Source organism: Bos indicus, chromosome 16 (assembly GCF_029378745.1).
Source record: "Bos indicus isolate NIAB-ARS_2022 breed Sahiwal x Tharparkar chromosome 16, NIAB-ARS_B.indTharparkar_mat_pri_1.0, whole genome shotgun sequence".
In the NCBI taxonomy this organism is placed as follows: domain Eukaryota; kingdom Metazoa; phylum Chordata; class Mammalia; order Artiodactyla; family Bovidae; genus Bos; species Bos indicus.
Window position 1 is genome coordinate 58,736,701 of NC_091775.1, and position 15,122 is coordinate 58,751,822.

Consider the following 15,122-nt stretch of genomic DNA (forward strand, 5'->3'; position numbering starts at 1 on the left):
TCAGATAATTAAAAAGTGAGTCATCAAAGAATAGTGTGTAGCTGGTTTGGTTTCAAATGCCTCGGGATGCACGGAGACTTGCCAATTAGTGTGCATGGATACTCGTGTGGTCAGCAGCAGTCCTTCCAGTGAATATTCAGGGTTGATTTCCTTTAGAATTGACTGGTTTGAACTTCTTACAGTCCAAAGGACTCTCAAGAGTCTTTTCCAGCACCACAATTAAAAAAGCATTAATTCTTCAGCACTCAGCCTTCTTTACAGTCCAACTCTCCATCCATACATTACTACTGAAAAAATTATAACTTTGACTATATGGACCTTTGTTGGCAAAGTGATGTCTCTGTTTTTTAATACATTGCCTAGATTTATCAAAACTTTTCTTCCAAGGATCAAGCATCTTTTAATTTCATGACTGCAGTCACCATCCACAGTGATTTTGGAGCCCAGGAAAATAACATCTGTCTTTGCTTCCACTTTTTTCCCTTCTATTTGCCATAAAATGATTGGACTGAATGCCATGATCTTAGTTTTTAATGGTGAGTTTCAAGCCAGCTTTTCACTTTCCTCCTTAAGATGCTTTTAAGTTCCTCTTCAGAGTGGTATCATCTGCATATCTGAGGTTGTTCATATTTATCCCAGCAATCTTGATTCCAGCTTGTGATTCATCCAGCCTGACATTTTGCATGATGTACTCTGCATATAAGTTAAATAAGCAGGTGACAATGTACAGGCTTGTACTCCTTTCCCAATTTTGAACCGGTCAGTTGTTTCATGTCTGGCTCTAATTATTGCTTCTTGACCTGCATACAGGTTTCTCAGGAGACACATAAGGTAGTCTGGTGCAAAGAGCCAATTCATTGGAAAAGACTCTGATGCTGGGAAAGATTGAAGACAAAAGGAGAAGAGGGCAGCAGAGGATGAGAGAGTTAGATAGCATCACCCACTCAATGGACATGAATTTGAGCAAACTCTGGGGGCTAGTGGAAGACAGAGGAGCCTGGCATGCTGCAGTCCCTGGGGTTGCAAAGCATCAGATATGACTTAGTGACTGAACAGCAACAACAAATACTAGTTCAGTCACTTTTGTTTTCTCTGTGAAGCTTCTGTTCTTCAGATCCTGTCTCCTGAAGCAGAGACTGCAACAATAAATAATCAAAGGAGAAAAACCAACAATCAACTACCACCAAATCACCTATAACATTCCACTTGCAATTTGTGAACCTTGGTAACATGCAGGGTTAAAGCTGCCTCAGGCTATCTGCCTCAGCTGCATCACGTCTTCAGATCCCTTTCCATGACATCCCTGTACTGTGACACAAAAGATGTCTTTAGCCTTAGAAAGCAAATCCTGAAAGGGTAGATCTGCTGACAGTGAAGATAGGGCCTTCATCAGTAAGTCAAGTACAGAAGATTTCTGGGTCACCCTCCATTGTCCCTGGAGAATTTTCTGTAGACATGGGATTTTGATTGGGGTAGGGGGAGGTTGGAGGGATGTGGTAGAAAGGAAAGCACTTTTTCCATAGAATTCACTTGACTTGAATAATCCCCAGATAATTTCTGGGAGGAAGTGGCTATGTTTTTCCATTTGGAAGATGTTGGGACTCGGGTGTGAAAAGGTGTCTTCTTGGCTGCAGCGTAGATTGCAGGTAGAGCTAGGGCTACATTATAATAAGGTCCTGAGCCCTCAAAACCCTGAGGGCTCTGAGTCCAGGGACATGTAGCCAGAGCACAGCTCAGCGCCTTGTACTGCATCCCTGCTATAACCAGTTTGTGATCCTGGTCTTGGTAATAGGATCATTCCATCTCTATTGTCCGTCATTCTGCTTCATGCTTCATTATTCCCTGGAACCCTCATTGCTGCTGCTTTACCAGTTCAAATTGTACTTCAGTTATTTGAAGCTCAAATTTAAAATGCTGACCCTTTCCCTTCCTTCTCTGCCTGGATTGGGCTCCTACACCTTGCCAGGCCCTTTCTTCCCCTACTCAGTCCTATGTAAACCATTCCAATCACTTCCCTTCTGATAGCCTCACAAAGTAAAGGACTACTTCCTTTTTTTGTGCTAGGGGCTGCAGGTTAAAGCATCAATTTATCCTTTGGCTCTTCATCTTTTCTATTTAGCAGAGAGTTTCCTTCTAATGTTCCAGGATGATGGGAAGTGTCATCTCTTGCTGCTGGGAAAGGCACTATAGAAAATGAAATATGTATTATATTTCTATTCATTTGATTATCTTCTTCCCTAAAGCAGCTTAGCAAATTAACATTGAATCTATTGTCTTTCTTAAGCAGGAAAAGAATTATAACTGCTCACTTGTTCCCTAGATTTCTTGCTCAACTTCCTCTTCCCAGAATTATTTGTCCATAAAATAAGAGGGAAGCAGGAGAATCCACTGGCGAGGATTCTGGTTCTCCTGACTGATGACAGAACGTCTGGTGAACCGCAGATCTGCTTTGGGAGCTGTAGAGTCTTTTCAACTGTTTGCTGTCATGGGGTTATAGAGGAAAAATGGAAAGGTCACGGACATGGTCTCACTTAGGGCTTTATTGGGCTTCCCTGGTGGCTCAGAGGTTAAAGCGTCTGCCTCCAATGTGAGGAACATGGCTAGACCATTCTAGAAAAATCATGGTTCCTAGTGGGATACATTCTTAGAGCCAGTTGGGTGGCAGCTTTCAGGTTTTGAGTTTCAGTGCTAGGGACAGGCTCAGGCAACTTAGGACGACCTGAGGCTGGAGACTACTGCTAAAGATGGTTTAAAAACAATGACTTCAGGACACTAACTCCCAATGTCTTATCATAGTGTCTAAAACTCCACGGTTAGGAATTATTTTAAGTCCTGATAATCTCCAGCAGCCTCTTTAAAATAGTCAATAACCACCTAATAGAAGTAGAAATGTTTTAAGTCATTATCAGCTATTTATGTCAAAGATATTCTCTTATAGACCTTGCCAGTTGGAAATCAGACCAGAGCCCTGCTGAAATGCAACCTAGTGTAGGCATCTGGAAGTTTGAGGGAGTATGAGAAGCAGGAAAAGTGGTGCCAAAATGAGAAATTAGTTTAAAATATCACCTGCTTCCCGATTTTGCTCAGGGCTAGCCCTATGCTAATGGTATTATTGGCAGCTGATGGAGAAAGCACAGAAAATAAAACAAACCAATATTTCCAGGGTTCTGTTGTTTTGCCAGCCTGCCAAACAGGCTGTTGATAGATATGACCCTGCATTCTGGTTGGAATGACTCTCAGGCTGTGTCTGGTTCTGTGTAGCCATAACCAAAAGAGCAGCAGAAGCCCGGTGATTTGAATGGTAGCGAGCCTATTGTCCAGACCCCTGCCTCTCACATCTGGCCACATCATCTAGTCTCGCCACACAGTTTTAGGAAGTCTCTTTGCTCCTTTGGGCCTTCCTATCTCCATAGGCAAATGAGCCATTGATGTTGCAAGGCTTGGGAATGCTTGCAACAGGACAGAAGGCAGTAATATTCCAAATCTGATGTCAACCCAGGACTGATAAATTCCTGAATTACAAGATGATAGGAACAATGTGAGGCTTCTGTTGAGGAGTCTAGAAACTTTATAGGCAAAAGAAGCCAAGGGGAAGAGTCCTGGGCTGACATATGTTTTATGTTCTACTTCTATATATGAATTTGGGACTCATTCAAGGTTGTAGCTCGTGACTCCTTAAGACCTCAGTCAACACAAAGCTTGTATATTATAGCATGCAGAAGCCATGCTACCCTTTCTTCATGCCTTTTAGATACTGTTCTAGGATTGCCATATGTGAAAGCTCATCCGCATTACACTTTATTCACAGTACTATGCTGTTCCCTCACTTACCTCCACCTGTTTCACCATTCCTCAGCTATGGCTTATGAATATGTCTGGGGAAGTGTCACTCCTGAATTAATAGTTTAATTGAGGCCCAAGGATACTTTTATTATTTATTTTTTAACTGGAGGAATGCCCAAGGAGAAGTGGTGGTGCAGTGGGAGTCAGCAGTGCGGTCATTTTGGGGTTCCATTGATCACTCTTCATTAGGAAACGCACCACGTGGAGATCGTTCCTGCCTTTGCAAGTGGGAAAAAATGTTTATATATGTTTATTATATAGATATATAGATATGTATTATATATATTATGTTTGTTATTAGTATCGTTATTTCTGATGAGTGATTATGCTTCCCTGGTGCTGTTCTAGGGTGCACATTCTTTGCTACTTAGCCAGAAATTGCTTTGACTCTTTTTTTGGTGTTTTACATATTTTATAACTACATTAAAATTGTCAGTTCTGAAACTTGGTGAGACGGCTTTGGAAAGGTAGTACATATTGGCTGTGTGATGGAAATCTGTTTTACTTTAGAAGAAAGTGAAAATGAAATTCGCTCAGTCGTGTCTGACTCTATGACCCCCACAAACTCTAGCCTGCCAGGTTCCTCTGTCCATGGAATTCTCCAGGCCAGATGACTGGAGTGGGTAGCCATTCCCTTCTCCAGAGGATCTTCCCAACCCTGGGCTCGCAACCAGGTCTCCCACATTGCAGGTGGATTCTTTACCGTCTGAGCCACCAGGGAAGAAGAGGGGGCCTTTGGACGGGACTTCTAGCATTACAGTCAGGCATGACAAAAGTTGGGCCCAGAACTAGAAATGAACAAAGCAAATTACCCAGTACTGGGGCTACTGGAGTCCAGTCCTGAACTTATGAATAGGTTACATTCTAGGACATGTCTCCTGACAGAGGTCTTTTCAGGGGCCAACTTTGGGTCAGAGACTTCAATTGAAGGGCAGAGAAAACCTCTGCTTTCCCAGGATACAGGAAGGAGAAGTCTACTTAGTCCAATATTAATTTCTTTGTCACATGACAGAAGAATCAGAATTATTACTGAGACGCCCCTGTTTCTGTCAGATGAGATTCTTTAGAGGAGAAAAATTTGAATCCATTTTCTCTTCTTGGTGAATATGTTCTTTCAGTAAAACCCTCAAAGTACTGGCTTTGTTCTGTTCAAGAAGGCCAATGGAAATGTACTTGACATTTAGTCTGGTTCTTGTCCTACAGAGTGAAGATGGAACCAGTAGAGAGGAAGAGGTAGAATGGGAGCCAAAAAGGAGGCCATATCTTTTTGTATTTGTTTGGAGAAACAGCAGAGCTCTCTAAGAATGGATGTTATTATTATTATTTGGTTTTCCTATTGGTGGTGGGATGATTAATGACGACTCCATCTCTCCTGGTCCATTCTACATTCTGTACATTCTTCTTCCATCTGCTGCCAAATCCAGAGCATACATTCCTTCTTAGCCCATAGCCTCTTATTTCAATAAGAATCAGTAAAACAGTGAAGGAACGCAGAGACATCTGATCCTCTTTTACTATTTAACCTTCAAAGAGTTGTTTCTACAGAAACCACTGGGATTGCTATTTGGTCAATGGTGACACTTCTTGGATAAATGAATTGCAATATTTTGTTTAACTTAACAACTTAAAGGTTGGGACATTAAGCAAAAAACTTACGCTGGGCAAGGAAGATTGTGAGTAACTCTTTTCTTGGTTCTCTACCACATCCTCCCCATTCATGGGTTTTTTGTACTCCCACCCCAATACCACCATCACTTCATCTAGGATATTAAATACCATGTTAAAGCTGGAAGAGACCTTTAAGAGAACATAGTTCAACTTCATCATTTTATAAATTTGCAAACAAAAGGCCAGAGTGATTAAGAGACTTACCCAATGTGACAGAGCTAAGCAGGGACATGCCAAGACCTGAACCCAAGTCATGTGGGCCTTGATCTACTACTTTCTCCATCATATTAGGCTATTTCTCAAAAACTGTGGTACAGAAACCAGAATGTTTCTCCTAAACTAACCTGGATTCCAAGTATCAAAATGGAGGCCTGAGAGAAGGTGGGACATTGACTTTAGAAAAGTTCACAAGCTGATGTCATCCTGATTTTGAGTTTGAGCTAAAGCTTAATTGGATGTTTGTTTGTTATTATATTGTAGTCTGAGTATGGTAGGAAGTTCTGAAATATCCCATCATTTCTGTTAGGGTGTTTCCTCATCTCTAAAATGGAAAATTAAGGTTGAATTATCTTTAAGGTCACTTAAATTAAGGTCACTTGAATTATCCTCTAAGATCAGTTTTAAAGGTCTTCTCCACTCTCCAGCAGTAACATGCAAGAAATGGGGTCTTTGGTGCATAATTTCTCATTAGCTCCTACATGGAAGAAATAAGGTTTCACTATTGATTCTGACTGACTCTAAATAGTGTCACAACCTCCTGAAATTCCTCATGGGTAGCTCAGACCCTCAGGGGAACCTTACACCAAAGCTGTGAGGAAGCCAGGACTTTGCCCATTCCTAAGGAACTACCCAGCTTTCCAAGTATGGCCCTTGGCTGGAAGTGAGGCCAGCTTCCCTCTAGTGGCCTCATGCAATGGAAAAAATTTTAATGTGCCTTATTTGGCATACCTTGGGAGACAGCTCATGGCAGATTTGTTGGTGAGTCTGTCTGCTCTTTGCTGAGAATGCTGTCTGCTTTCTGGTGTTAGCCATGCTCTTTCCTCACCAACCTTTGGAAGGTAGGAGAAGATTTGGGAAACTTGCTTCTAAGCCTATCATCAAATACTGATGTTGATGCTTTTCCATATCAGTTCAGTTCAGTTCAGTTGCTCAGTTGTGTCTGACTGTTTGCAACCCCATGGAGCATACCAGGCTTCCCTGTTCATAAGCAAACCCCAGAGCTTGCTCAAACTCATGTCCATCGAGTTGGTGATGCCATCCAACCATCTCATCTGCTGTAATCCCCTTCTCCTCCTGCTCTCAATCTTTTCCAGCATCAGGGTCTTTTCCAATGAGTCAGTTCTTTGAATCAGGCGGCCAAAGTATTGGAATTTCAGCTTCAACATCAGTCCTTCCAATGAATATTCAGGACTTCCGTATAGGTTCTCTAAATTTGTTAGTCAGGATTTAAGAGACCCACACCTACTGAATTTTCTTCAGTTCTCAGTGGATCAAATATTGATGATGACTCTTCTTCTTATAGGTTCTCTAAATTTGTTAGTCAAAATTAGAGACCCACACCTACTGAATTTTCTTTAGCTCTCAGTGGAAAGGAAATGGTGATTTTTTGTCTAGGTTTTTAGAGGGTTGCTTTGTGCTGTGTTCTGTCTGGTCTGGAAAGCATTGGTGATAACTTACTGGCATATCTCTTTTGCCTTTCCAAATCCTATTAATTTATTGAGGTCAAATCATATTCAATGATAAAATTTCTCTGGAACAGCCATGGATTTATAATTGGTACCACATGATTTAATTATTTTCTCTCTTTGACTATATTGAAAGCTTCTTCAGAATTAGGGAAATGTTTTACACTTTTGATCTGTCTTATGGCTCCCATGTGATAATTTGTGCTGAAAACATTAAAGCATAATGATGAAACAGTGGGACCAGTTTCTCCTTCTGGAATCAGTATTATTATTTTATAGTCTTGGGCTATGGAATTTGTTGACTTATCTTTCAGGTTACACATATCCAAATCTTTGTGGTACTGAGTTTCACTCCTCATGAGCATCAAGAACTTTGAAATGCAAAATAAAATCACCACTGTGAGGATCCCACCACAGGCCTACAAAATCAAACTCTCCAGGGGGAAAAGCCTGGGTATCTGTATTTTTTAAATGCTGCCTAAGTGAGTCAAAAACACAATGATGGTTGACAATGTCTGCCTTGTGACAGATGAGGGCCATTCTTTTATGGAACTCTGCCAACAGAGATTTCCCAAGGCATCATTCGGAGGCCCAAACATAAAGGAAACACACACATCATTTTGGTAGGATGGTGCTAGAAGTGTGCCTGGATACCCATGAGCAGATTTTATGCAAGAGGATAGTCCAGGTATAACGCACATTTTGCAACAGAATTTCTCTATTGAAAGCGTTTTCTAAAACCCTCAAATGCAATGACTTTGGGGAGTGAGAACCAGAAGAGACAGCGAGAATAGAGGCATAGTGGGGAAGTGGAGACAGAGAGCAAAGCTGGAAGGATGGGTAAGGGGACCATCTACATAGTGTAATCTCTAAGGACCTATTGACTTAAAATTCCACCATGAAAAACTCATTCTTCAGTCTGCAAATGTTGTCTCCCATTAAAATGGAAATAGCTGTGAATCATGTCTGACTGGGTGTATCATACTCTTACCTGAGAACACATTGTGATGGGGTGTCAGGAAAGGTCTGGAAAAAATGGGTGAAAGAGTAAGCTTGCCCAAGGAGGAAGCAGGCTTAACAGGGCATCTTGCAGACAAAGGCAGCTGGACAGAGACCGTTAATTTGACTTGCTATCACTTAAAAGTAAACTGCTCAAAACTAAGAACGACCATGAAATATATCCATCGTTTCCCCCCAACCACCCTGCTAAGGAACTTCTTGGCTCATCCTGGCCAATGATGTTAGCTCCTGAATGAAGAAGAAAGCAACAGGAGACCCAACTCATCTCCAGGGAGATGGCCTGGTGGTCTAAGCTGGCTTGGAGAGTGAGAGCTCTGCATTCCAGTTTGAGGGTTTTCCTGACTCTCTGTGTGGCCTTTAGCCAGACTCCAAACAGCTTTAGTTTCTTTGTATGTCAAACCAAGATAAATACCTAACTTCCCATCTCTCGCATGGTAAGGCTTTGTTGCTGCCGCTTTCATTGACATGTGTCCAAAGACCATAAGAAGAAAGCTTTTGAAAAGTTTGAAGGCTAATTATGTTTACTAGCAACATTATCATTATGACACTGGGGCTTAATGTTGTAGTAGCCAGAAAGAAGAATGTATCAGGAGCGTGGGAAAACGGAGAATACAGTACTTCACTCAGAGAAGCAGTGTATTTGTAGTGGAAGAGAAACGCAAAAGGGGTTTTGGGGATAGGGTGCAAGGCAGAGAAGTCTACAATTGGTACCAGATGCCATCAGAAGCTAACGACCTGACAAACACCGTCCTCATAAAACAAATTCCTTAAAAAGGAAGCAAATGGAAATATAAGCTAGTGAAAGAATTTGCAGCGGCTGCCCTAAAACCATTTCTCACTTCATAAACAGGTCTGTGTTTGATGCTTTTTCTTTTTTTTGTCTTGGTCTTATTTCATGCCTTTCCCCCTCTTCTGTGATCCCCTGTTCTGTTCTGCCTCCCTTGCTGCCAGTGCTGATGGACTTCGCACACAGGTAGTCATAGCAACCATAGTCAATGGAACACCACCTTGATGGAAGGAGGCTCATTCAGAGTATTTGTTTTGTGTCTTATCTCAGCACATATTTGTCCTCAGTGATGACACTGAGGATGAATTGGATGGGGTCACTGGAAAATAGCACGTGCTATTTCACATTAATTTCCTGGCAGTGAGCTGACATGAGCCAGAACTGTTAATGACTCTCTGTTTTCCAGTCCTCTCTGCTTAACACACTGAAGAAATATTACATCTTGTGCATATCAAAGGCATGTAGTATCTATGGAACTTGGAGTTGTTTAGCATCACTAATGAAAGGTTCTCATCTCATTCCATGAAGGATGGTCAGGTTTCAGATTCCTTATGCCGCTAGGCTGAATGAAGGCTCAGAGACAAAGCTTTATTTCCTGTATTGCAGACCTAATTAGCAGTGCTGAATTTGAAGAATCCATCTCCCTCAACTCATATATTCCTCCCTTCATCAGGCTCCGTGCAGTGAGTCTGAGGCAATACTTCACAATCCCAGAGAATAATCAGGGTTTACAGGAGAAAAACATTTACTGCATACCACTCAAATGCAGTTCCTCCATCCTATGCCTGATAAGCATGGGTAAAAAAAAATGAGAATGTCACTGACATAGTTTAAATCCCATGGGTACAAGATCAGAGGCAGCAACTTTAGCATATTCAAATCAAATCCATACTTCTTGGACTAGTGCTTTTTAAATCAATTCTCAATTATTTCAAGTGCAATTCAATGACATTTTGTTTTCCACTTTCTTATACTGTTGCCCAGTTCCTTGATAAAAGTCTTTGGCCTCTAACAAAATTCAAGAGCAAATAAAACAAATGAATGATGAGGGGATTCACAGATGTCATTTTGATTAAGATTTACCACCACTGGCAAAAACATCATGAGCAAGAAAGTATAAGAAGTATCATGCTGTTTTCCCTCACTAGACTGTGAGTTCTTTAAGGGCGTACTTATTTTATCCCAATACTGAGACCGATGCACTAAGTGCTTGGGAAATGTTTATGAATGAATGAAGCAGTAGGGCAAGATGATTGAATCGTTGTTTGATAATGATTGTTCTTAACTTTGTATCCCCATCTATCACTATAAAATTTAACAAATTTACCATTTTGATAGCCATTGACTTCCTTTGACGTCTATGACACGAAAATATTTAATTCAGCAAACATTTGTTGCATCTCTCACAATGAAGGGTATGGTAAATACAAAAGTGGATAGAAGTCAGTATTTGTCTTCAAGGACATCATAGTCTAGTTGGGAGATTCAGCAGCATTTAGGAGACACTTGTGTACCCATTGCCTTGTGGATCAAAGAATGGATGCATTAACTAAAAATTGTGGCAATAATGCAGATAGAGTAAAAGAAATGTTAGCAAAGTTATTTTTTAAATTTCCCTTCAAGATTCAAAGAAGGAAGATATCTGGAGGGGCTTCTTGGAGTGGGAAAGCCTTTTTTTTTTTTTTTTTTTTTTTTTATTTTTAAACTTTACATAATTGTATTAGTTTTGCCAAATATCGAAATGAATCCACCACAGGTATACATGTGTTCCCCATCCTGAACCCTCCTCCCTCCTCCCTCCCCATACCATGGGAAGGCCTTTTAAAAGGTTCAATAAATTGAGCAAAGGTACAGCCATAGGAAAACCAAGACATGTGGGTGACTCATAGGAAACAGGCCATTGAATGTGGGATGAAGGCCATTTGCAGTGGAGCAGTAGAGAGAACGAACCTAGGAACAGCAGCTGCGTATGGGGACACACCGTTATCGTCCTCATCTCATGGGGGAAGGACTTGAAACCCTGGGGAATAAATAGCTCAACCATATCACACAGGTAGTAAATGGTGAAGCCAGGATTCAAATTCACCCAGCCTGAGGGCAGTGCTCTAAATTTTAATCTCTGTGGCTCTGCCTTGATAAAAGAGTAACCCTCTTTGGAATCTGTTACATCCTTGATGCTGTCATGGTCCTGACAGGGTCCCCTCGAACCCCGGGGAGTTTAACTGTCTCTCCTATTCCCTCGTAGCTAGCTTTAGAGACCCAGACGGCAGTTCTCCCATGAGATAATGTCCTGGAAACATCTAGCACATTAGGCATGTGGCAGGGGCTTAATATGTGTGAGTTTTTTCTTCTTTCTGTCATGGGCTCAATTTCTGATTTGTTGTTCAGTCGCTCAGTCGTGTCTAACTCTTTGTGATCCCATGGATTGCAGCATGCCCAGTTTCCCTGTCCTCCACTATCTCCTGGAGTTTGCTCAAACTCATGTCCATTGAGTCGGTGATGCCATCCAACCATCCAATCCTCTGTCACCCGCTTCTCCTGCCCTCAACCTTTCCCAGCATCATCTTTTCCAATGAGTCAGCTCCTTGCATCGGCTTCAGCTTTAGCATCAGTCCTTCCAATGAGTATTCAGAGTTGATTTCCTTTAGGATTGATTGGTTTGATCTCTTTGCTGTCCAAGAGACTCTCAAAACTCTTCTCCAGCACCACAGTTTAAAAGCACCAATTCTTCGGCATCAGACTTCTTTATGGTCCAACTCTCACATCTGTACGTGACTACTGGGAAAACCATAGCTTTGACTATATGGACCTTTGTTGGCAAAGTGACATGTCTGCTTTTTAATATGCTGTCTAGATTTTTCATAGCTTTTCTTCCAAGCCAGTGTTGATATTCAGTGGTATATGTGTGCATGTGTGCTAAGTAACTTCAGTCATGTCTGACTCTTTGTGACCCTGTGGACTGTAGCCTGCCAGGCTCTTCTATCAATGGAATTCTCCAGGCAAGAATACTAGAGTGGGTTGTCATGCCCTTCTCCAGGGAGTCTTCCTAACCCAGGGATTGAACCCATGTCTCTTAAAAACTCCTGTATTGGCAGGCAGCTTCTTTACCACTAGTGCCGCATGACTGCTATATTCAAAGAGTATAACCATCAAGGTCCTACTGTATAGCATATAGAACTCTGCTCAGTGTTATTTGGCAGCCTGGATGGGCGGGGATTTGGGGGAGACTGGATACAGGTATATGTATGGCTGAGTCCCTCTGCTGTTCACCTGAACTATCACAACGTTGGTTGTTAATTGTTGTTAAATGTTGGTTGTTAATACTCCAAAACAAAATAAGAAGTTTAAAAAAATACTCCATGCCAATCAGTAAATAAATGTTGCCTTTTCTGCCAGCTCAAACACCTGTTCTACAGGGCCCCCTGAGACCAACCCATGATGGAAAAACAAAAAGATTTCTGCCTGACACAATCAGGGGCCTCTAGAATTCACTCCTTATCTTTGCCCTGCATCTGTTCTGATTGTTTGGGTCTCAGCAGTACTGGCTGTGAAATATTTTGAGGATTACCCTCTGATCTATTCACTGCTATGCATCAAGAGCTATGGGGACACTCTCCCCTCCTGTCTCATCATCATTTTCTCTTCCTGGAAGATCCATAGAAAGCTGGTTCATAATCGCTTGGCAGCTGATACTGTTTCTGTTTACTCTACGTTGCTGGGTTCCAGGTCACAAGAAGGAAGTGATGAGTTTAATGTAGGTTTTCAAGAAAGTGTTCTCTTTGGTTTAGAGACCCTTCTCAAAGGGAGAGGCAAAGCCTTTGCTGCTACCTAGCAAGTCAATGTAAGATATTTCTGCTTCTATCATCTCCAGCTGTGTCCATCGGCCCTGTGGGGAGCAGGGCAACTGTGTGCCTTTGGTGCTTGATCACGCGGATGTGGTGAACTGTACCTCTGGTGGCCCGGGTCACATGAAGTGCTCTATCACCTGTCAGAGGGGGTTTGCCCTTCAGGCCAGCAATGGGCGGTACCTCAGGCCCATACAGGTGAGTTGGAAATCTGTGGTCATCAGGACCAAGCCTCTGGGGAGGGACAATATGCATGCTCCTCCTCCTGGCTGGATGGGGGAAAGGCCTGTGTTTTTAAATCATCTGAAAGGAAAAATGAGAACTCTAACAATCAAGGAGACGCATGGATTTATAGAAATGCAAGGTATAAGTAGAAATATATAAGAAGTGTAAGAAATTATGATCCCGACTTTTGGCTTCAAGATGAGAATATTACAGTTTAGACCTGTCCAAAATTTGCAGGCAAGATAGGATGCAATCAGCTTTTTTGTGGTCCATCTTCTGCCTGTTCCCCCAAGTCCGACCCTCCTTATAAGAATACTGGAGGGAAAATTATGATTTTCTTTCTTTTGCTACTGAAGTAGGACTTATATCAAGATTCTAGTTTTGACTGAATTTTTCAAATTTCTGTAAGCTACCATGGCACCACTTCCAGGACTTTAAGGTGGTCTGAAGGTAGTAGAATATATTAGTGAAGAGCATGGCTTGGGAGACAGACTTGGAATGAAATTTGACTCCTCTGTTTATTGTGTAATTTTAGGTAAAGACAAGCAAAACATGCCAACCTCTTTAAGGTTGTTTCCACATTTGTAAAATAGTTAGATCAGAGGTATTTATGTCCTTGGGCTGTTTTGATGACTGAGTAGAAATAATTCATAAGCTTCTATCAAAATGGTAGGCACCTAGCTCTCTGCAAAGCTGCCATTATGATGACAATGATGATGTATTGTCGACTAAGAATTTTGTTTTCCCTCTTTCCTTTAGAAAGCTTTCCATATTCTACAGAGGAATTTGAAATTTGAGAACACATGAGCACAATATGATAGAGAGACAGGATGCATTAGGCAAAAGGTAAATGGTGCTTGAGAAGAATATGAGGGAGATGAGGTATGATGAAGGACGAGTGGAAGCATGATTTGTAGTCAGGTATCAATGGCTTGGAAGATTGGAATTGTTTTTCATATTGTACCAGTTGACAGCTCAGCAGATTGTGGATCTGTGGAGGAATTTCTCTTGCTTAGACACAGAATTTAAAGATACAATCTTTGGTTTCAGATGGCTTAAAGAGACTTTGTAGAGAGACCGTTTTGACATACCTTGAGGCATCAGCTCCTTGGTTTGTGATGCTCTGGTCAGAAAAGCAGAACTCTTACCACCTACCTGTCCTTAACTCAGCTTACCTCACACTAGAAAAGAGATGGAAAGAAGGAAAAAGAACAAAAACAATGTAGGAACCGACTACATTTGTGTGCTAGGTAAAGAAGGAGAGAGAAGAAAAGATGGTGTGTGCATTTCATTAAAATTAGGAGCAAATTCAAAACAGAACAGTCAATACTTATTGGAGCCAGGAGAAAACCCAGACAATATAGACAGTGTTTGAGAGACATTCTGTAAGTGATCACTGTGATTGGAGCCAGTCTTCTAGGCTGTGAGCATTGCGGTTGCGGCCAAGTTGGGAGAAGGAAGGTGGGAGCTCGCCCTTTGCCAGTCATATGATGGAATCATCAAGCACAGCTCTCCAGTTGACTGCTCCCATCACCTGAGCCTGGCCCCCCTAAAGAAATGATATGATCCCAGCTCGTGATCACAAGACAGCAGGGATATCTGCTTTTTGTTGACATAAGAACTGAAACTAACCAGAAAAATGTGTCTGGCTTTGAACTGGGGCCTTCTGGCAGGGAACCTGGGGACATTGGGAAGGACGGAGGGGCAGCCAGGCAGGAGTAGGTGTCAGGGGTGACAGGTGTTTCCACCAGTCGTTCTACCTTCAGCTTTGGTGCCACTGTGGTCTCCCGGTGGGATGCTGGCTGAGCCCCAGAATCTCCCTTCTCTCCCTTTGCCTTTTGGTAACCTACTATGGTGACACTTTTCACCCAACAAGCCATGAGTGTCCAGGTCTGTGAGTGCCTGCCCATCCTGTTCCTCTCACTCTGAAACTTCCTTATCCTTGCTTCTCCTCTGCTGCTGGGAAGTCTTGCTTATCTTTCAAAGACCAGTTCCTGAGTTATCTACTATGTGAATCTCCCCGCAAACACTCTCCCTCCTACCCAAGAT

The 15,122-nt window shown here is 42.0% G+C and overlaps 1 protein-coding gene across 1 annotated transcript in view; it reads left to right on the forward strand.

The window, feature by feature from the left end:
• The window catches only part of PAPPA2 (pappalysin 2), a 326,093-nt gene that overhangs the window by 216,686 nt on the left and 94,285 nt on the right, over positions 1 to 15,122 (forward strand). Inside the window, exon 15 of the mRNA XM_070768487.1 lies at positions 12,875 to 13,046. Coding sequence (XP_070624588.1) covers positions 12,875 to 13,046 — 172 coding nt within the window. The remainder of the gene's footprint in view (positions 1 to 12,874; positions 13,047 to 15,122) is intronic.